The 23,570-nt window shown below is 35.8% G+C and overlaps 1 protein-coding gene across 1 annotated transcript in view; it reads right to left on the bottom strand.

Annotated features, from left to right (window-relative positions):
- Positions 1-208: 208 nt before the first annotated feature.
- MAP3K21 (mitogen-activated protein kinase kinase kinase 21) overlaps positions 209-23,570 on the bottom strand; it is a 42,242-nt gene continuing 18,880 nt past the window's right edge. The window contains 11 exon segments of the mRNA XM_032683572.1: positions 209-3,469; positions 3,997-4,782; positions 6,113-6,207; positions 7,242-7,392; positions 7,950-8,066; positions 10,603-10,725; positions 12,603-12,843; positions 17,001-17,176; positions 17,943-18,091; positions 23,016-23,137; positions 23,139-23,197. Of these exon segments, the coding sequence (XP_032539463.1) occupies positions 3,045-3,469; positions 3,997-4,782; positions 6,113-6,207; positions 7,242-7,392; positions 7,950-8,066; positions 10,603-10,725; positions 12,603-12,843; positions 17,001-17,176; positions 17,943-18,091; positions 23,016-23,137; positions 23,139-23,197 (2,444 nt within the window). The 3' untranslated portion in view covers positions 209-3,044.

Below are 23,570 nucleotides of genomic sequence, written 5' to 3' on the forward strand. Positions count from 1 at the left end.
GCTTCAGCCCACATCAAGTGCAAGAAATTACAGGAATGTTCATGTTACTGTACTGGCTAATTAATCTTAGAGTAACAATTACATTATAATGTTCCAAGAACAGGCTGGCCAGAGTTTATAGCTCCTGGTTATTCACCAGAGAACTCCTTTGTATGTGTTAAGAAAGCATTAAAATATATTTTTCAAGAAAACTCAGGTCACTTTGCAATACAATAGCTACAAAACATTTATTTTTTAAATAAAAACATTTAAATCATCAGGTTTTGTAAAACAGAATATCAAGTGTTTATCTTAATCTTTGTAGTGTAAGCACCTTGAGTTTTATGCTAAAACAATCAACATAAATTATTATTTGGTCAGGCTATTAACCTACGTCGAAATAAATATCCTTTTAACCAAGACAGTTCACTTAACGCATACCAGATTCCCATATCTTTACAGAAAGTTTCTCTGGTGACAAGTGAGATACAGACTGTGCTACCATGATTGAAATAATTTTTTTTCTTTTTGTCTTTTTAATTACAGTGAAGACTGGCCTATAATTTTAAACTATAAAAAAACAATTCTAAAGCACTACAGACTATAGCTTAAAAAAATTGCATCACATGAGAGAAATATTTGAGATGGCCTACCTAAACTGTCTCAGAACAACAGGTGGAATACAAACTTTTAAAAACTTTACTTAGAAGCACTGGGCTGGCCATATCACATGTCCCAGTCTTATGGGAAATTATCCACTGAACAGGAATAGAAATCTTTGTTTAATTGCAAGAGAGATAAGCCACTAATAAGTGAAAACAATATAACTCAAAGGGCTTTTTATGTTGATGCTATTGATTACAAAACATGGGGTGCAAAATTCAACACTTAAAATTATACAAACCTTAAAAATACAGAACAGAACTTAACAGAAGTTTACAAGTCAAAACACTTCAGCACCTGAGATTTTCCTGTAGAAAGCCAAACAAAGATACTTTCTTCAGAAACATGTAATACAATCAGCTCATTTTCTCTCAGTATTAGACAGGAATAATTGATCAAGCAAGAGCTGAAATATACATAATGCTCCAAAATTCTAATTAAGCCTTGACGGTATATCTGCTATCAAGCTGTACTTTTAAAATCTGATTCACAATTTTATTTTAGAAAAATATTTTGTATTAAAACTGGAATAGAGAATCTATGAAAGTGTTCTGGCGAAATTTAAGTTTAAAGGAAAGACAAGAACAGTATGCGACTTGAATCATGCTGACGAAAAACTAAGAATACTGAAACGGAAACAGGTTTGAACAAAATGTAGTAACTTAATAAACTGTTATGCAAGCATTTAGATTGAGAGAAAACTAGTGGTTTTGTCTTTACTTCAGGTAAACTAATACTTAAAGAAATCCTTTTCTATTTTTAGTTTCAGAGTCAGAAAGTTGCATTTTCTGCATTCTGCTCTGTGTGATTAAGCCTTCATGATTTTGTTTATATTATGTCATCCTCAAGGTAGACACGATACTGCATACCAGTCTTAGAACACAAAATTTCTTTTTTAATCTCTTGGTTTTGAAGCTTTAAGCAATTGTGTATTCTATTTAACAACTAAGCTCCCATACTGCAGAGCAAAGGAGAAGAAAACATTTCAAACAAAGGTCCTAACAAAACAGTATTCTGATGAGAACATAGTAGTTTTAATTGAACATTATCTAATTTTATTTATGAAAACTATTTAAATGTCAAATGATCTGCAAAATTAAAACTTCAAATACTGGAAAATGAGGGACTGTTCCTTCAATTCTAAAAATGCTTTCATCAGGGAAAGGATACTATACATTTGGTTTTATTTAAACATTCACTTAGTGATACTATAAAAAATTAAACTACCAGTGTTATCAAGGCTAAAAGTTCCTCCCCCCACAATTAACTACTCGAATTTTCTGGAACCTTTCTATCACTGAAAACCAGTCAAGCACATCTGTTTTTGTCCTTTGATTCCTAAATAAGTAAGCAGGCACTCAGTAGTACCTTAGGAAGAAAAGCTACAGAGATTATACTGAAAGATTTCATAATAAATTATAGCAGTTTTAAAATTAAGTGCAATAAAATGCACCATTGGCTCACTTAAAACCAATTATTCTTAAAACCCACCATCTTTCTTTAATACAAGGTGCAGCAGAGTTTAAAAAACAAGAAGGTGGGAAAACCCCTCCACCACCAACAAAAAATTCAAACCCAAGAATATTGCTTTCAGTGCAAACACTGTAGTCTTCAAAAGGTTAAGAGTACAAATATTTACGTTCCAGTGTATCCTTACCTACAAGGAATGTTGTTTCACATTACAAAGTATGTCAAATACCTTTACTCCAACCACAATACTAAAGTTTACTCTCTCAAATCGATATGACGGCTGAAACCGAAATGTTTATATAAGCAGTGTAACTTTCTGGAGAAACTAATGAACACAGTTGAAAGTTCTCCCAAAAACCAAGGGCAAAGAATGCAAATTCAGCTGCTGGTCCTCAACCAATTTCAGTATCAAATACCAACACGTAACCACCTCCCTAATGCGCGGTGAACAGAGGCTCCTGTACCAGCACCTTAAATCTGCTGTACCCCTCCCTAAATCTACAGGCCACAGAGGCAAGCTGCAGACAACCACTTCTTAGGTGAAACTCTTCTTCACAGAAGAGTTGGCTTTATGTCATTTGTTTTTTCCATGTGCAAGACTTAAAATCCTAGCAAAACCTCTCAAACCTAAAGAAAACTTCTGTCACGCTGCAGAGGGAGGTGGGCATGTTATTTTAGTTATTCAGAATAGACTTATGAAGTTCACCTAGAATACTCCTTTTGCAGCATTGTGCTTTTAGAGTAACTAGGTGGGATTCCAAGGAACATTTGAAAAAGGCACCTACTACACTTACTTAATTAGATGCCCCTTTTAATAATTTTGGTACTATTTGTCACAGTACATCAGAAAACAGCAGCACAAAGCGTTACACAGACAGGAATTTCATATTTGTTCCCCTTTAAGAAGCAAACATTTTTAAAATGAAAGGCACTCATGACAGAAACTCTCTCTCCAGTTCATATATAGATGGCCGACAAGTTTTGCTCTTCATTCTACATAAAGGCACAGTACAGTCTCTGTTTTGACCTTCCACATCAATATCAAGTAATGAGGGCATGTGACAGTTAGTTCTTTCCTCGGTATCTGGCAAGAAGTTAACATCTGGATCTACATTGCCCTCTAAACATTCAGAGTCTTTAGAGTTTGGTTTAATAATACGTGGAATAATCTGCCAGGGATCGATTTTACTTCTTAGAGAAGAAGGTCGAGGCCTTGATACAATATTGACAGCACTTTGCTTTTCAGTTGGAACACCACTGTGATTGCTTCTTTGTTGCAGAGACGGAGAGTGTAGAGCTCCAGTAACTGATAGAACTGGTAGTCTGGAGACATCATTGGTTGAAGCAACTCCATTAGCTAGGGGAAAGAAAGTACAAAAATAAAAACGTCAATTTAAACTATGAGACTATTTTAATTCTTTGCCCTTTGTAAAACTGGGTTGTCATAAACACTAGTAGCTTTTTTCTCCCCAACAGAAAAGTTAAGACGCTTGTACATTTTTGGGAAATCTCCTAGGACAAGGCCAGCAGCGCTCAAGTAACACGTTTGCATCTATGCTCTCTGCTACTGGTCATCACAATTTATTTTCTATTGCTACAAAAGAGATGTACAGAGAAGGCATTAGCTACTCAGCCACTGGCTGGACATTAATACTGGAATAAAGCCCCATGAATTCATCCAGTTATTATGAGGAATTACACATGCAGAGAGTACCATAAAGGATATTACATTTAAGCCATCCCAGAACACCAGTATGGAAATTTAGAACTTCTTTTCAAAAACTCATTGATCATGAACTTAGTCAGATTTAAAGACTTTATTTTGGGCTTAAATTTTTATCAACAGCTTGACTTAAGGATTCATGGAAGTTCTTAATTACGCACCTGTGGTCTGAAAACAGTTCCCATCTGATAAGGTTCGTCTGTGACCCAACACACTTAACTTTGTGGAGGAATCTTTTGGCACGTTTTGAGATTCTTGTTTCAGACCAAGATTAAAAGGCTGATTTTTCAATTGTGTAGAAACTGTGTCGGGAGCCAGCTGTATCCTCTGTTCTCTCTTACTTTCAGAAGTCTGAGATGAAAAGACATCAGTGGAACTACATCGAGCGCAATCACCAAGCACAGTACTTACAAAAGCATCTTCACTGTCAGACTGAAGTAGGCACTTTGTGGAAATGGAGGGCATAGAGAGAAGATTCACAGTATTTGCAGTTGAATTTAGAGATGGAATACTTGTTTCCTCTTTCTTGGACTGCAGTCGTGTAGGGCTGGCACTCCTGCGAAATTTTGAAGCACGCTGAAATATTCCATCACGCTTCTTCTTCTCATCTTTAGGCAAGAGTTCATCTGGACCCTGTGATTTGTTCAGCTCTCTGATATCTAAGCCCAGGGCAACAGATGCAAGGAGGACAGCACACCCATACAGCACTGAATCAGTCTTCTTTTTGTGCAGTGTCCTGCTCAGACTGTTTGTAGGTGTCATTTGAGGAGTACTATTTGTAGAACTAGCAGAGGTTCCTTCTTCAAAGCTCTCATGTTCTACTGTATTCTCTCCCTGATCATCTTTCCAAAGAGGTAGATTAATGTAGGCCTGATTGGGCAACTTAATTGGCTTTGGCCTTTTACTGTCCAAACCTTCAGGGATAAGTTTCTTATCAGTACAGACACCTGTAAAACATCACAATAACCTTTAAGATTGCAATTCACCTCTTTTGGTATTGCACGTCTGCATATGTGCACCATTATTGCCTTTCAGTTGCACAAGTATTAATCTTGAGGGATACTGTACAGCTCAGATTCACACTGTGAGATTCAGAAATACATCCTATGCCTAAATTACTTTGTGTTTGCAACACTTTGGTAGTGCTTTTCCAATAACACAGAAAATACTTCTGCGTATGGATTACAGAGAATTATTTTACTACACATGAACTGCCAGGTAAAATCTCGAATACATTCTTTACAGCGCTTTCAATTAAGCTGCATTCCAAAACCCAGTGTGTTACCAGAAATTTTTCCAATTAATTCATTAGGTCTTGCGGTCCAGAGTAAAATGTATACCGAAATATTTGAAATTCAAATATATAAACTTTGTATGAGGGGGTTTAGTAGTACCCCCTACTAATAAATCTATAAAATTACTATTTGTGAAGGCTTAATTTATACTCCTCTACCAGTATACAGGAAGATGAAAATGCATTTTTCCAGTGGTGTCCAAGCAGCTTACCATTTCCTCTTCCTGGCATAAATCCAGCTGCTGGTATGGACACCAAGTTATATCACGGGTTTTTCCCCTGACACTGGTAACTTAATTTTCTCGGATAAGAGAATCTGTAGCATAGGAAGTATGTGTAAATTTGAAAATTATTATGAATATTGTATAGCCACAGCACATTATAGCAATGGACATAAAAAGCAACACGCAGCTATTATGTTCCTGATACTAAGAAGCTTAAGTATGTTTTTCCTTCTGATTTTACCTGTAAATAGCCAAATGTTGCCTAAACAACTTTAGGATTTGAAATCTATATATTTTTTCTTGAAAATTTAGAGAACAGGTCTCATTCAAAAAAAGAGGGAACTAATATCAGGGAATACATCACAGCTTACAGGTTTTTAAAGAACTACGCACTTTTTCAACTACTATGCAGAGCCCATTAAGAATGTCATTATTGATCATTGAAATTTCAAGACAATTACTGATCTAGATTCTTTTAAAAAGAAATGAGGAAGTAATGACTGCAGACCTCATATACAGATCAGCCTGCAACTCAAAAACGTGGAAAAAAATCTCTATGTGGTACTGCTCACAGACTATGTATTTTCTTAGCTATCAATGATGGAAATGTAAAGATGCTAACATTTGCAATTTTTATAGATCTACTCTTCTAATAATCTCCATAATCCTTGAGGAGTTCAAACAGTACAATTTATAACACTGGAGGTAAAGTTTATGCCATTATATAGCAACTTTAACTTTTTCAAAGATAGGTCTTACCTTGGTCCACAAAGAGTGAAGCTAAGGGAACACCCTTCTGATTTTTCATTAAAATGGTTGACCAAGGATTGCTGCCATCTGAAAGAGGTCTTACTCTGCAATAACAATAGATATTTTGACATTAGAGAAGATACCATCCTTACATATACTTCGTGAGAGAATTACTCTTTCTTTTCAAACTATAAACATGTAGGACATCACTTGAAAACAGTAAAGCTTTCCAAAGATAAAAAAGAATTATGTAGTAGCATAGATTCATATGATTATAAATGCATACATGCTTGATGTCAGATACTCCTTAGATGATGAAAATTGCATGCCTAAAAAGAAAGGCAATGAAAACTGGGCCTTGACTACCTATTGAACAATGCAAGTTGGAGAAAACCTGGACAAGAGTTTCATTGTGTCAAAGAAATGATGTGAATATTGGAAGTTTATTAAACATAGAGACTTTAAAGCAAAAAAAGATATTATAAAGCCAGTTTCAATAGATGGCCTGGAACCAACTCCTGACACAGGTAAATGGGTGGATGTCCTTGCCAAGAAAAAAAAAAAGGCATTATAAATAATTGTATATACTAAAAGAAATAAGGAAAAGGATTTCTTACTTCAGGAAAGCTGCTTATCTCTAGTTTTAAGGCATTGGAAAAAATAATCTGAGAGTAAAGGTGTTCAACTGATTTTCAGAACCCTTTCACCCTCTTTTTGTCAGCATAAATGATGCTGCCTGTGTGAATTGTGCCTTACATCAGTCATATTTAATCATATTGAAAGGGTCCACTGGGGGCCATGCTTGCAGTTCCTCAAGTTAATGTGAGGAAGGGAGAGAGACAGGCCATGAATGTCAGGTATGCATTAGTAGCCCAGCATCTCAGAATATTCCAAGTCTCAAAACACAGAGACAAAGGGTAATAGATAAGAGTCACTAAAATTTTAAGATAAGTAGGCATTTTATCTTCAAGTCTAAGTGGGGGAGCTACTCATTATTAATGTAGTTTCTAAATTAATAGGTAAGAATTTTCGCTGTAACCAGAAAATACAGAACTTCTCACACTCACTACCTATGCCAGTGGTTCAGTTACCAAGAATGTTTCAGTATGATCAAACAAACAAAATGTAGTAGACATACTTGTCCTTACAATCTGCACGATCCTTTGTTTGAACTGAACTTGGTCCCCACGTACAACCTTTCTTTTTAAAACTTCTCTTCACATCTTCAAACTCTTCTTGGTGATAAGTTGTGCTCCTTCCCCAAGTTCTGTTGCTTTCATCTGAAGTTACTAGAGATTGGATTTAAAAACACAAACAAAGCCCACACACATAAATAATATTTCTAAAATCAAAATATTTTGACAGAACTGAATATTTTCTCCACTGCAAAACCATTTTGGCACAGTAACAGACAAAGGAGTAGAAAAAAAAAAAAGATTTTTTTTTCTTATACAAAAACCACCACACAAACTGCACTGATCCAAAAAGATGAGCAAGCAAGAAAAGTAATTTATGAGCTGACAAGAGACCCAGATTAAAGATAAAGCAGCAAAGCAATCGTATTTTCCATGCTTCCTTTAACTGAGAACCTTATATTTAGATAATTCAGACAAGTGAGTTAGACTGAGCACTTAAATCACAACGAAGAAAACGTATACTGTGGAACAACTGGTATCAAGTGATACAGAATATTCCAATTCTGATCATGATTAACATTTTCTTTCTCACTACACCAAAACAAATTATACTTTTAAAGTGTCTAACCTCCATTAAATGCTTAGTCTGTCACTGTCTCAACTGATAAATTAAACAGAACCAGCACCTTTAAAACATAATGAAATCTTGCCTTTTTTCACAACCCCACTGGGAAGTTCATATTCACTTGTGATATCTACATCTTGCTGGTACACATATACACTGTTTCTTCGGCCATTAGCTGTGTTTGTATCTGTTTTGGGAACCACTGGGGAAAAATTAAGAGAACTTAGTAGAGATCTTAGTCAAGTTGATTTCAGAAATGGAACTGTTTCCCTCATATTTTTATCTTTGGGTCATAAAGCCTGGATCTATAAAGGCATTAAGCATTCTTCTGATGGTGGGGTTTTACTGTAGGGTTTAAAGGATTCTATTCCTAGGACCAGACCTGGGAAGGTAGATTTTCACATTGGAATGACTAACTGAAGCAGTAGTTTGCTATCAACTCGGTGTGCTTACAGCCATGATGAAGAGACCTAAGACAAAAACAATGTAGCCAGTTAAAACAGCATGATAAATGAGATGGCAGTCACATGTCCATGGTTCTGCCACTCCTTCACTGCACAGCATTCTCTTCCTTCCTCACTGTACACTTCTCACTAGCACAGCTTACCCTACTCTAGCATAACACTACACTTGCCTTCTTTACACTCCCATTTTCAACCACATTCCAGGACCTATGGCATATATATCTTAGTGGTTTTCCTCCTCTCTTCAAAACTCCTTTCAAAATCAGCAGAACTTGTTTTAATAACAAATTAACTAGATTTGTTTTTTAACTTAAAGAACGTCTTGATTTGAAAGCTAGACTGACTCATGACAAAGTGAAGCAGTCAAGTAACAAAGTTGTTATATATGCCTGTTCAAATCACCTGTATTTGAACAAGCCATCTTGAAACAAAGACACTTTGAAGTTAAATCAAGATAAAACATTATTGTGGGAAAGAGAATTTATTTTGCACAGGTGCAGATGGGTGTGGAAGCTAAATTGTTTCAGCTAGATACTCCTGAGAGATCTGATAAGCTTTCAGGTAAAACCTAGGGATCCAAACTCAGAAGCAGACATGAGCTTCTGTTAAAGGAGAGCCTTTATGTTGTCCAGTATATTCAAGACCTATAAATACAAATGCCTGCTCAAATAAAAAAAAATCCCCAGTGACACTTAGCACACATGCAAGTAGTGGCATTGCTATAGCTCACACAAGGCTATGCATTAAAAAAAAAAAAAAAAAAACAACAAAAAAACCAAAACCAAAAACCAAAGGAAAAAAACACCAAAGAAAACTCAAAAATCATGCCAATACCTGACACTTTCTTCATTTCCAAGAATTTCCTTGCAGAGCAAGAAGAATCAAAGATAAAATGAGACAGTCTAGTTTATACCTAATTATGACATTTTACTAATAAAAGCCTTTATTATCTTTCTGCAATAAATAAACAAGCAACCAGAAAAACCCAGTACACTGTTTGAGGCCATGAAACCATTGACAACACAGATACTGTGTCAGCCAACTTCTGAAAAAGACTTTACTTAATTTTCCTTCCATCTCAAATTTTCATTAAGAAAAGCAAGACAGGGTTTGTCCGCCTCTCTCCTTCATCCACAACATATGGGTATTAATGGTCTAAGCCCAATGAACTGTATCTGTTATAGTTCAAACAAATAAGGAAGTTACTGCCAGATATCACTTCTCCCCTTTAGACATTAATAACCAAAACGATTTCATAAGGCAGAGGTGTTTCATAGGAGATGACAGATCTGATTTCTATCCAAACTTTAAATAAAGTTTCAGGCTGGTTTAAAAATCAATCAATCAATCAATCTTTAAAGTAGTTACAGAACAGTATGTAGAAAAAAAATCCTCATGCATTCTGATTTCCCCTTCTCCTTATTTACATTTGACAAAGCCAGATTCTGAAGTAATTTCCCTCACAGATGACTACATCTGCAAGAGAAGAAAGCCACCATCCACAAGCAATCAGCTGGAACAGGTTCCACTGATTTCATAAAGACAGGGAAGCTTAAGGCATTCCTTATTGAATACAGATAATTAGACAATCTACTTTGCACAAGAGATCAGACAGCACAAATGCAAGCAGTGAATCCCACAGGAACTGTTTTCTGTTTCTACCTCTGTCATTCCCAAATATATATACATGCTTCACTATAACAATATTATCAGTTTTCTTCCATATTCATGGTACATGAGCATGAACATACCTTCCCTTCTGTCAACAGTATACGTAATAATGTAGACCTACAAACGTACCCACAATTTTATTTTTGTTTTCAAAAAACCTAAAGCAAGATTTCTTCTGGTTTTGTACCTGCTTAAAGCTTGCTTCTCTTTTGACATAAAGTTAGGTTATTCGTTTACTCTCTGAACGTTTCTTTTCCTTTATCAACTCCAATACCTGATAAAAAACTTCTTTCCCATTTTACTTGGGTTCTAAATATGATGCTTTGCCTTTTGTCATAAATTTATGTCATTGTTTTATCCCAGTTACAAATTAGTTCCTGAAGTAATTAAGATATGATTTAAAGCATTCACAATCATTTAGAATTACTGAAAATTATTTAGCATTTTAACAAGATCATCCCTCCTTTCAAAGAAGTTACAATTGTTAGAACAAATTAAGGATGTGGAAATCAGACAGAAATCTGCCTGAAATCTGATACTACTACCAGCATTTCAGTAAGTATATGGAACATTCTCTATTAGATCAAATGAGTGGAGACTTACATTGTATAGCTCGAAGACGAGGAATTATTGTGGGGCTACTTGATGGACTAGAGCTGTTACTGTTGAAACTCCTCCTCTTATCCAGATTGGGAGATGCCTGCACTGTTATTTTGTGCTGGAAATCTGTAAGAGAGTAAACCAAAACAGTTTTAATGTTCTGAATAAAAAAACTCTCCAGAAGAATATGCTGCTGTACTTTTTAAAGCAAAGTTATATAATAAAGTAGACTTGACCGTATAAGAGAGATTCATATTAAAATAACTGAAAAACTCTAACTCTTATTGTAACAATTTAGATATTGAGTCAAACAGGCAGGATTTCACACCTTTATGTGATAAGTTTCCAATAACATCAACAAAAGCAAGTAAATCCAAGAGGACCCAATCTGAGACACATCTACATCACAAGCTGTTATTAATTCCCATTGACTGTCACAAGGGGAAAGAAAAATCTCAGTATTTCATCTCAAATCAATGAATATTCTGGGCAATTAGATTTGCCTTATTTTTTTAACATGTAATTCATATACACCATAAAAAAAGCCTTAACAAAGAAATCTCATCTATTCACCTGTCAGAAAAACATGACAGCAAACTAGAGAATTACAAATATTTATAACAAAGTAGTAAAAAACCTCAACTAACAAATATTGATGAGTAGGAAAAAATTTGTGAAATGAAATTTGACAATATGCCCCTCTCCAATCCCCATCATCAGTGCAATTATAGTGCACACTATTCTTACAATAGAACTGACTCGAGGATAAGTTCATCTGAATGTTCTTGATAACAAGTAGCTAAGTGGTATTCTGAACGAAACTGTTCATTTTATCACTTTTTGAAATTAAATATAAGCAGAACTGGAACAAAGGACCAAGTATTTAGTTTAAGCTTGTGATCAAGCACAAACCTACTTAATATGTTTGTCTCTGAGACTGTAGGGTGATTTTTATCTTATTCGCTCTTATTTTTCAAGTAAGGAAAAATAAATTTATTTCACTTGTGCTGAAATAGCACTCTAAATGTACTTACTGCCCTCTTTGTCTCTTTCCACCTACCAGACAGCTATGATTTGGTCAGACATACGTTAGCACAGCATGAAGTTCTCACCGCATTTGTAATAAACTGACAGACTCGACCTGGAAGCCACTGAAAGAAAGCCCATCAACACCAGGATGCTGGTACCACTAATGAAGGCTTTCCAATCACTGGTAAAACCTTGAATTTGCATAGTGCTATTCTGTGGCAACATTAAAATGGCACCACTAAACCAGCACCACTAAACTAAAAGAACTAAAAGAACAAAACTAAAAGGACCTAACTTGCTACAAGCATGTCTCCTTTGCAAAGGGGACATTGTAATCCATTCACGAGTGGAATAAAATGCTCTAACATTCAAATTATACCATATTTGTATTCTGAACTAATTTTCTGCTGCTATCAGAGTGTTTTCTTGCAAGAAATGAGGCACTGAAGATTGTAACTGCTGTGTCGTATTTGTGACTGCAATAAGCATGCAATTTGAACATACTGCACCTGTACCCCTAGCCTTTACAAAATACTGTTTTTCTGCTCAGTATTTCCAAGTTAGGGCAAACAGTACTAATACTTGATCATGTTAGAAAGTTCTGGCACATATTAAAGAGGTACTTTTCTGTCTGCACAGACACAATGATAACAAAAAGCAAAACTTTGAAACAGTCTTCAATCATGTAGCTCCCATGCTAATAACCTTTCTCTCCAGATACGATGGACTATTAGCTGAATCAGGTGAAAGCTTCTTCCAGCTAAAATGAGGACTACTCCATGAGAATATGATATGTGAAAGTTGTTTCCTTGGGGAGAGGGAGCTATACAATTCTTACCAAATCCTTTTATGTATTTATGGTAGAAGGACCTGGCAACAAATTAAAATAGTAGCCAGCATTGAAAACGTGAACCATGGAACTGAAGCCCGCATATTTGTTACATGTATTGTGAACTTTAAGAAAAATGGCAAACCTGAAGGCAAACTAATTCTGTGTCCATCTTTAAGTTTCAACCGGCTTCTTTTAAACTTCCCCTTCCTCTTCTTTACATTTGGTTTCTCTTGATTTAACTGGAATATCATGATATTCAGCTCACGCTCCAGTACATCAATCTCACGTTCTGCTAACTGTTGCTCACGGCGCTTCAGTAATTCTTCTTGAGATTTTTGCTGAAGAGCTGCTCTTGTCAACTCCTCTTCTCGTGATCGAAGCTCCTGAAGGTAAGATCCACAAAGTGAAACTAAGTAATAATATGGAGGGAATATTAAAGGATATATAAAGTGCACAGTTGGTTTTATTTCCTGTTTTATTTTCATGATGCACTATACACATGTAACATGCACATATGACCTTCTGATAGTCCTCCATTCTGAATAAGCCAAGATTCTGTAGTCAGAATCAAGCATTATACAGATTTCCTTCTAACTTGAGTCACTTTACTTAAGGCAGATAAGCAGTGGCAATGTGGACAGCATATGCAATCAAAGATTATCACTTTACAGCCTAGCAGAAAATTTTCTCCAAGTATTTCACATCAGAAACTATTGCATAGCATGAAGGCTGCTCCTAGATAGCTTCTATGCATTAACATAAAGCCAATGACCTGACAAATACACAAATTATTGCCTTTATCTTGAATTCTCTAACCTTTCCTGTTTTTCAGCCATGTATTAAGTAGCACTTTTCTATCTAGAACAGCAATCAGTATTACACTGAATGAGGATTAGTGTAATAGGATAAACTAAGTCATAAGACAGAAGACAGCTGCTTCTTAATTAAAATCCAGCAGGTATCTGCGACATCAAACAGCTACTAACCACTGAATTGCAACACAGACTCCCCAACCATCGAACTCAAAATAGTTGTTCTTCTCTTTTCATTCTTTTTTTTTTTTTTTTTTTGAAAAAGAAATGCTTTAGTAAGGAAGCTAATTAATTTTTCAGGTTAAGTGAACACCCAAAGCCAAACAGCTGTAAACCTACCATCATAAAATTATCTTATTCTTCAGTTTCCAAAATCTGTTAAAATACATTTGAAATTAAAGATCTTCCTAATTTTAGACCTTCCTTCACAGTACAGGGCAGGAAGCAGACTTACCCAGAAGTCTTGTACTCAGTATTGCTAATAATACTGTAGTGAAAGTACTGGAAAAGAAGAACTAAATGTGACTTGTACTCTATGTTTCTCACCACATAAATTTTCCATATGCTTGTCTAAATTCTACCTGTATTGGAACTGAAATTCAATTCAAAATAGAAAACCATCATTTGAAATAAAGCTATGCTAAAAGTTCAGGATATCTAAGAATCTTATTTAAATTGAATTAACACTGTCACTGTACAATTCTATAACTGTGGTGTTGCTTGGGGTTCTTTGTTTGTTTGCCTTTGTTTTGTTTTTATTTCAGAGTAGGCCGCCTACCTCTGCTCCCCAGTGTCCAGCAACGTTGCATGCCAGGAGAACTCCTTATTGCATACTGTGAAAGCAAAAACCCAAACTATTTTCCCTTTTTAACTCCTACTTTGCCTTGAATAAATTAATTTCTGAACTAACTACACTACTTCAGTGTTTTCAAATAAGGGGATGTTCAAATGTCCTTGCCAAAAAGACTACCGATGTCAAAAGACAGGTTGGCACTGAAGCAAACTGGTTCAGTGAGAAGGGTTGTTTTTTTTACTTACAAATATAGCATACATACACTGCTTATGAGGGGTTTAAAATTTAATTGACATGAGTGACAAATTTCACATGGTTTACTAATTTTGAGTGAGCTTGTTTCAACACAATATTTGGGAAAAAAAATTTAACTGACCCACTTAACATAGACTGTTTTGCTACAGGCAATTCTGTCTCTTTGAAATTCAAGGGAATCTGTCTTCATGCCAGTAAGTAAGGCTTTGAGTTGTGTTCTTCTGTTTGGTTTGTTTTTTCTAAAGATACTTAAAAACTTAATTTAGAGACTGCTGCAAATCCTCACTTTCCTCCTCCTCCTGTACAGTCAAAATAGGACAACCTAAAACAAGGGTTGAAAGCAGAAGCTAAATGAACTCAAATTTAGAATAAAGGTACTTCAGACTTGAAACAGAGAAGATTTTTATTACTTTACCAGTACAGTAATAAAAGTGCATTAGGAGAAATTGTTGATTTTCCATCTTTCACTGTCCTCAAATCCAGGTGCCATAAAACTCAGTAACTAGGCAAAAATTGAGAGCCTGAACTGAAACAGTAGACAGTATAGAAAAAGTGTTTCCTCCCTGAGAGATTAAGTATTTACTCTTTTCAAAATAAACTAATTAAAAACACACTTACTGCAATTAGTTATGCAATGTTTCCACACCACTCTACAATTAAAACACCCATTGTAAGGAGGCTAGAAAAGAATTCTATATTTGAGTTGCTCAAGAACATTTGTCAGAAGAAGATTGTGATCTCTTGGAGTGGGAGTTACCATCGCCCATTTGCAGCAAGCCCTTGAGGAAATTCCTCCAGCTACAGAAGTTCCTCTTTTACAGGAGGAATGAGACTCCATGCAGAGGTTTTTTGTTTGTTTTATTATTATTATATAAATATTTGATAGACATTACTTTTCCCCTAGTAGCTGACAGCAAAATTGATACTGTGCCAAATTAAATAAGCCCGCACGCATGAAAACCTTGTGTAAGCCAAAGTTACGTGCTTTCATTCTTAAACAAGTTTACCTAATTAGGGTAGATGCCTCTGGAGATGCACTTACTTAGGTATATAAGAAGTAAATTTCATTTTATCTTTTCCCCTCCCTAATTAAGCTTAACTCACTTCTACGCAAAAATATGACTCTCCTTCCAAATCTTTTCACTGGCTTATTTAACCCTAAACTTGATTTAGTCACATTTTCCTTTAATAGGAAATCTCATACTGGACTAATGCCTCCAGAAAAATAAAAAAAAAAACAAATAAAAAACCTGAATGAGAATGCCTGTTACAATTGCTCCCAGAGTAAAAAGAGGAAAATGGTTGAGCTGTAGCTGGAGGGGTGGAAAAGAGAGTATGCTCTGTGGCAGGCTGTGGCAAGTGAACACAGTGACCCCACGGCAAGTAAAAAAGGAAGCCTCTACTCTCTGTAGAGGGACTATAACTCATCTGCAAAGGAAGAGATCTGACAGCTACTGAGGCACACAGCCCAGCTCTAGCACACTGTATGCCCAGTGCAGGCAGGACAGAGACTACAGAGACAATGCTTACCCAGTTCTGTGAACTGGAATGGAAGAGGGAAATGCAGAGGGTGGAAGAAACAGTAGATAGGAAATGTGTACAATTATTATTGACAATACTGCAATCTTAAGGGTAATCAATAAATTCTAACACCACACATGCTGATATTACAGTAGATAAGTAACGTCAGGCCCATCACTAGCCAACAGTCCTCAAACAGCCACTTGTGACACTTGAGGAAGAGTGAAGGACAAAGGGTACAAAGAATGACTCACAAGATGAGAGCTTAGTTCTTGGGTTTGTCAAAGTTAAGCACCTACATCTTTTATGAAGATTTCTTCACAAGTCACTGCATCTCAGTTATTGTCTTCCTTATCTATTACCACTTCATGAAAAATAATAGCAAATATATACTGGGCAATAAGTGTACTGCAAAGAAGGAATCTGTTTCTACAGATTCTAGAAGCATTTTTAAGAGGGACCCGAGAGGACACCTGGCCTATTCCAACTATTATCTTTATGAAGTTGTCTAAAGGAAAATATAAAACTTAGGGTAATTAAAACCACGTTAAAGTAAGTAAAAGAGAGGGTAAAGAAAATTGACAGTGAGTACTCATGTAGCACATATATATCATGATATGAGAGTACGGAAAGAATATCAGTGACAGAAATCTGAATGATAAACAATAGAAACTGGATTTGCTGATTCACGAATATCAGTTTGACCTTATTAATATCTGGCAAGAATGTGTCCCAAACTGCAACACTGAAAGACATCCATATTACCACTCTGTTCAGGAAGAAGAGAGATAAAAGCACTATTCCGTTTTTGGAAAAGAAGCCACAGGATACAATCATATAAGAGGATGAAAGGTTTTTCATTCCCACAGCTGAGGAGAATGTTCGACTGCTAAGTGATAAATGCAACTGAAGTGATACATTCAAACATACATGAAAAAAACACGTTTTAAAAAAGAGCCTAGAATGCCCCATTTACAGATCTACAACCTGTTTTCTTTGGGGAGACAGGTGTGGATATGATTCTTTTTCAACTGCCTGTATACTTGCATGAGTACATTGGTAAGCCACAATTCAAAAGTCCAAAACGGCTGTTATCACGTAAACATACATACACACATACACTTCCTTCACTGCCATGCAATTGGAAAAATCAACTTACTTTTTCCTTGGTCCTCAATTCATTAAATATCTGCTGAATTTCCAATTTCCAGTCATCTTGCATGGAATGGAAAGACTCTTGAGGCATTTCAGTCATAACTGCCCCTTCGATGGCAGTAAGCTGTTCAAGAATTAAGGCAAACGATGGTCGGATATGAGGGTCCTGCTCCCAGCATTCTAGAATTTATCAAAATCCTGTCAGTTTTTAATAGTATAGAGAACTTTTTGAAGAACTACATGAATTTCAAGTTACTTACTACTGCATTTCAATTTCGACTATGTTCCCTTTACCTGCAAGGTTTCCCTAGTTTCTTTTCAATTTACAGAGGTGACATCTACTACTCGTACTCAGAGGACTGCTTTTGTATAAAGTGTAAACTTTTTTTCATCTCTATCTTTAGCATCTGAAATAGCAAATCTAGCAGTATTGCTCAGAAGGGTTACATATAAAAGGTAAAGAAATTCAATAAACACATGGAAATAGCCATTAGCAAGCAATGTTTATTTCTCTCTAAAAGATTTCCAAAACATTTTTGATGCTCAGGAAGAAACAATGAGGAAAAATGGCATCTGCAATTCTTTCTCTTGGGATTTTAACGTTGATCTTGTATTAATCTGTAGTCTGTTCTGTAATTTGTGAAAATTAATGCAATTTCAGTGTAAAAGGAAACCTGTAAAAATCAGAGTAAATCAGAGCAAAAACTGTACTCTATCAGTACTGAAGACCTTATATGCAACACAGTAATAACTGTACGACTTCCTCAGAAACACACCCAACTGTCTGTAACACCAGACTGCTGTCTAAAAAAACCACCAAAATACTTGGTACACAGCACATTATCAAATGAGGTATTTATTTTGCAACCCCATGACTATTACAAGCAAGGATACATATCCCCAAAATATAAATATTTAAATACATAGGAAGAAACAACATAGATACCTTTCATTAGTTTTGCAAATGGTTCAGGGCACGTGGATGGAATGGGCAGAGTAAGTTTATTGACAGCAACTCCATAAGCCACAGCGAGGCCATCGATGCCACGGTAAGGAACTTCTCCTGTAAGCAGTTCCCACAGCAACACTCCGTAACTACAAAAGGTAATTTTTTTTTAACAGTTATTTTCTGAATATTGACACACTGTTTACTCAAGAACAAACAAATAGCTGTCCAATCATGTACTGAAATTCGTGAGGATTTCCGAGTCATCTCTACTTTTGTCATCTTACACCTTTCCACTAACAGCGATTAACCAAACTGGATGTGACTTCAGGACTGGCTCGTGCTCCCATTCAAAGTGTAAGCCTGAAGCCAAATCTATAGAAATGCTTGTATCACAAAAATCTGTCTAACAATCAGAAATCTGAATGACAGGAAAACAAGCAACCTCCCCTCCAAAAAACAACCAACCAACCAACCAAAACAAACAATAAAAACAAATCCTCAGCAGAGCATTCAGTCCTTTCCAAACATTTCACAACAATTTACCTACATGTACATGTTTGTTTTGTTTTTTTAAATAACAGTAATAAAACTAGAGAAAACCCCCAGCTTTATTTGAAGTCTGCATTTCTGATTCCCCTGTGTGTATATAAAGGCCAGCTAACTTGTCACTTCCCACTGAAGATGCAACAAGGTTGAGAAATTATTTCACACACAATTAATTTCTCCATACTAGAGAAAAAAACCCCAAAACCCAAATAGAACAACATTGTTTCCAGTGAAAGCTGGTGGTATGAAGAAATCTTTTCTCAGTGTCAGGTATAGAAATCAAGAATTATAGGAATTCCTATTGCAGCAACAATAACCATAAGAATTTCTGCTATGCTCTTCACTTTAAAAGAAGAGCTGAGTGTTGCTTTTACCTTCTTTGGGTTTGTATGACAAACTCTTGGCTTATTCAAATGATCCAAGCCCCTGCAAAGGGCAGCATGCTTGCTGCCGTGGCTCTACAGCTCCTATTCCACCACCACTTAAATGGATATCTTTGACAGTCATTTTTGCGGAAGTAGGAACTACTCCTTTCAGAATCTAAGCCTAAAGTGGACTTTATGACTGGGTTTTGTTTTTTGTCCGCCCCCTCTGCCTCACTTCCCCTCCTCTCTTCTGGCCAGGGAACCACTAAGAGTATAATAACAATACAAAGGACAACCTATTGCTGCTTTTGAATAGTTATGTGAGCAGGCAAAGGGAAAAATCTAGAATACAAACTATTGCTCTTGCCCCTTCTCTCCAGATGTGCAAAGAAACCACATGCAAGGTTTGCAAGACCAGACTGAACTCTCCAACATGAGGAAAAATGTATACTGCACTGAGGAAATAAGGGCTATGTACCCCTCAGTACTCGATTTAGAGCAGTACAAGTAGAGCAGATGCGACAGAGAGGAGAACACACGCTTGTTAAGTTTTTCTATCACTCTCTGCTTAATGAGGAAAGTCAGTCAGCATTATACAAGACCTTCCAACATCACTTTAATAAACAATAAAACAGCAAACTACACAATATCAGCACAAGTATCAGCAGCACTTTATTATCTGTGGTCTGTTTGTCTAGGAATTTTTGTGTCTCATAAAATCTTATAAAACTAAAGAATTTACAGTTCCAATACTTAATCAAAAGTGGAGGAAAATAGTCTGTACTGTCTATAAAAGATAAGGAATAAAAAAGTCTTATGGTTAATAATTTCCTCCTGATTTTTCTGGTCTAATCTCTGCATTTGCTTGTATGCTTGAAGAAGGATAAAATAAAACAATGAACTCCAATTTGTTTTAAATTAGTGGTATTCTGACAAAAATGAATACAGTCCTTTCCTGCAGTACACATGTATTTTATGCCTGATGGAGGAATACTGACCTAGAGCTCATTTCTGTGCTTAGAGAAAGAGTAAAAAATCTCTCAGCAAGCATAGACTACTTTAAATTCAAGGAATTCCCTTGTTCAGACTGTTCTATACATATTTTAGCATGAATTCTGGAGGTAAGCAGAACATTAAATTTAACTAAAAAGAAGTCACCTTTATAAAAAGTTGTGTCATACTATTAGCTTTAGTTGTATTACAATTCAAGCCTTTAATCTTTAATAGTTCTCAACAGTGCAAATAAGGTGATTGTAAAGTTTTAAACAGACCAACACAGTGACAGCCTTTTAATGAAAGTAGTCTCAATATCAAGTACCAAGGGCCAGCATTATGGGGGAAAAGCTGTGAGGAGGAAGCCTCAAGACATTATAGTCTTGCCACGCTGGAGTGTTTGGGAAGTACTAATCTATCTTTATCTAGAACAACAACTACTTATTAACTCTCAATTACAGGAGTAGCTACTTTGTGTATTAAATTTCCACACACAATTGTCCTGTGTATACAGTCAGAGCTTCTAAGAAACAGCTTTTTTTAAAGAAAAAAAAGCCATGTCCCTTTCCAATTTCAGCAAAAGGCTAAAAACACAGGCTTGAAATACACATTTTTAACCACAAAAACTAATGCACTTTCAAAAATATGGTAAATATTTTCACTATTAAAATTATTTTCCTGCAGTCAAATGTGATTTAAGTCTTACTATATCTCATGCCCATGAACACTTGCCGGTTTTACATATTTCAGAAGAAGAAAATCTGAAGGTAAAGTTCTCAAAGTTTATTTTACTCTACAATCCATCTTCTAGAGCAGTAAGCACTGCTATATGAATCACTTCTAATTTATATAAATGTGCTAGGCAAAAGCAGCTACAAATTCTGCTGTATAGTAAATGCTTCCCAGCTTTGCCCAGGGCTTGTACAACCAAGACACATGTTACTGTAAAGACCACTGCTGAAGCACACCATCAGCACTTGGAAATCTGTGGGCATATCTGCACTTTCAGGCTCCATACACAAAACCAGGACCAATGTACCACTTAGAAGTGCATGATGATTGATGGAAAGGTAGGGTTAAAAAAGTAGAATTCTTGTTTGGGAATTCGGAAGTATATGCCAAAGAATAATAAATCCAGTAGTTAAAACTCTGGCTTGGAAAGCAAAAGGATACATGTGCAGGGCCCGGAAAGCACTAGTTCTGCTATCTAGGATGACACCTGAGAACATGCAGCCTGGAAGGCTCTGCATGAAAATACTCCCACAACATTTCCAAGCACTGGCAAATTCTGGAAGACTAGTTACAAGTGGGAGTTGCCTCAACTTGAGTAGCCTCAACTGCTCTTCTTTTTTTTCCAATAAGAGGTCTGCAGATACCATTTGGAGTCTCAGAATTCGGTATGTGTAACTGAAGTTTAGATTTCTCTTGAAACTACAGTGTTCTTACGCTAGAGAGACCCATACTTAAACGGTAACCTGAATGCTTTTTAAAGCAAAAACCCACTCTTGTAATCAGGGTATTCTTTACTTGCTTTTCTTTTAAAGAAAGAGTAAAGATAAGCAAAAGAATAGATCGAGGTGCAGTAAGCAGAAAATCTTTAGAAGCTAAGAAAGTCTAAACTATACTGTAAAACGCAGCCTTTCTATTTAAAAACCTCTCCTGTTAGACTTCCATCAGTGAACTAAATACTTACATTTTTACAAGAGAGGCGTGCAGAAGAGAAGGCGAAGAAGAGAAATACTGTAGGTTCCAAAAATGTAAACTAATGTTGCAGCAGAATATAAAATAATTGCACCAAAGCATACCCCCTCAGATACCTAAAATCACAGCAACAAGACTGGACAGGACCTGTAATTAAGCATGGAATACAGCTGATTAGGGAAACGCCTACACGCAACCTCCACCCCGCAAAAGAAAAAAAAAAAATTAAAGAAAAAAGTAAGAATGGAAAAAAAAAAAAAATAATGAATGAAGCAAAAGATGTTGCCCAACTGGGGCATCAACTCAGACTGATGTAAAAAAAATTGGTTCCAGACAAATGAGCGTCACAAAACAGCAGTGCAGATACAGAATCCTCCTGAGACTACCAGAAGTATTACTTCATGCTGCAGAATATCATGCATCTAAGCAAAACAGGACCCTATTTTTGAATAATACAACACAGAACATGTATAAGGCGGCATGAGAAAACAGACTGAAGTCCTTCCCTCCTTCCCCAAATAGCCTGCCTTGGATCCTTCAGAGAAAACATATCAAAAAGAAAGAAAAATACAGACTTTTCAGGGTGAGGCACAGCAGCTTGTAGAGCCTACTGTGCAATCACTGCTTTTCTGCACTCACAAAACACAACTAAATGAAAAGTAAAGTTTAAATTACCTTTCTACAGTACATGTATTCCCACACTACATCACTCAAAAATAGCATCATTAGTGAGAGCCATATTATTATATTATCCACAATAACGTTTTTAACGAGAAATTCACAAATTTAACGTAGGGTGTTTCCCATCTCTAAAATTAGAGAGCAAGTTAAAACAATTTGTGCTGAATACACTCTCCTCACTCCAGCTAGTGTGAAGCAAAATCTCTATAAAAGTAGAAGCTTAAACTTTTACACACAATCACATTCTGGAGTCCTAAAAACAGCACTAATTCAAGTTAACATTTGGCAAGTTCTGGTTTGCAGCTTATTTTTATTTATCAGACATATAAGGTAATAATTGGTTGGTCCCATTCTTCAAGCAGTTTCAGAATTTCAGACATCTGATATAAGGTAAACCTACCAATATGAGAACAATCACACATTAATACAGCAAAAGCATACAGTTGTTTATATTAAGAGTCCAGATAAATACTTGGGTATCTTAACCAACAGGTATTTTAAAGGTTTCTCTTAATGAGACCTTGCTTTAAAAAAAAAAAAAAAAAATTCTGTTATTTTCCCTTTCCCTCCTCCAATATGTAAGTAATGGATAATAAAAGACAGAAAAAATGAAGTAGATACTGAGAAATGCATTTGCTTCTTAGAAGAGCTAAACTTGCCATATGTTGAGACAATAAGCTAGCAAACCACAAAAAAAAAAAAGAAAGAAAACCACAAATCAAAATTCTCTCAAAACCTCAACACAGTTCCAGCAAAAAGGGTCTTCAGCAGACAGACTTCTTACCTCCAAATATCACTTCCTTTAGAAAACATGGAGGACTTGATAACTTCTGGAGCCATCCATGCATAAGTCCCCGCTGCACTCATTTTGGTTGTTCTGTGCCACTCTCTAGCCAGACCGAAGTCCTGTAATCTTCAGAGTTTTATTACAAATGTCATCATGTTCCATCTTCTCTAGCAACAAAACTGCAAAAGATTGAGTTTGTAAATTAATGCAATGGCAAATAAAAAAATATCCATTCCTGTTATTAATTTCACATACAATTGTACAGCACAGATAATTGTATACTTTAAATGTTGTGAAAATATTATTGCAATTTTTATAAGCATGAAAATTTTTTTGGTAATTCTAAGCTATTTCTTGCTTTCATAGCTTAGAATACCTACAGTGTTGTGAGTTCTTTATGCAACTGTGTGAACATATATTAAACTAGCATAAAAAAAATCCATGGGAGGTGTAAAGTAAATCACATAACTATAAAAAAGCCCAGAATCTTAATATCCCAAATGATGACAGGCTGTGAGAAAAGTAATCACTTGCAACAAGATTCTGAAATAA

Source organism: Chiroxiphia lanceolata, chromosome 3 (assembly GCF_009829145.1).
Source record: "Chiroxiphia lanceolata isolate bChiLan1 chromosome 3, bChiLan1.pri, whole genome shotgun sequence".
Lineage (NCBI taxonomy): Eukaryota > Metazoa > Chordata > Aves > Passeriformes > Pipridae > Chiroxiphia > Chiroxiphia lanceolata.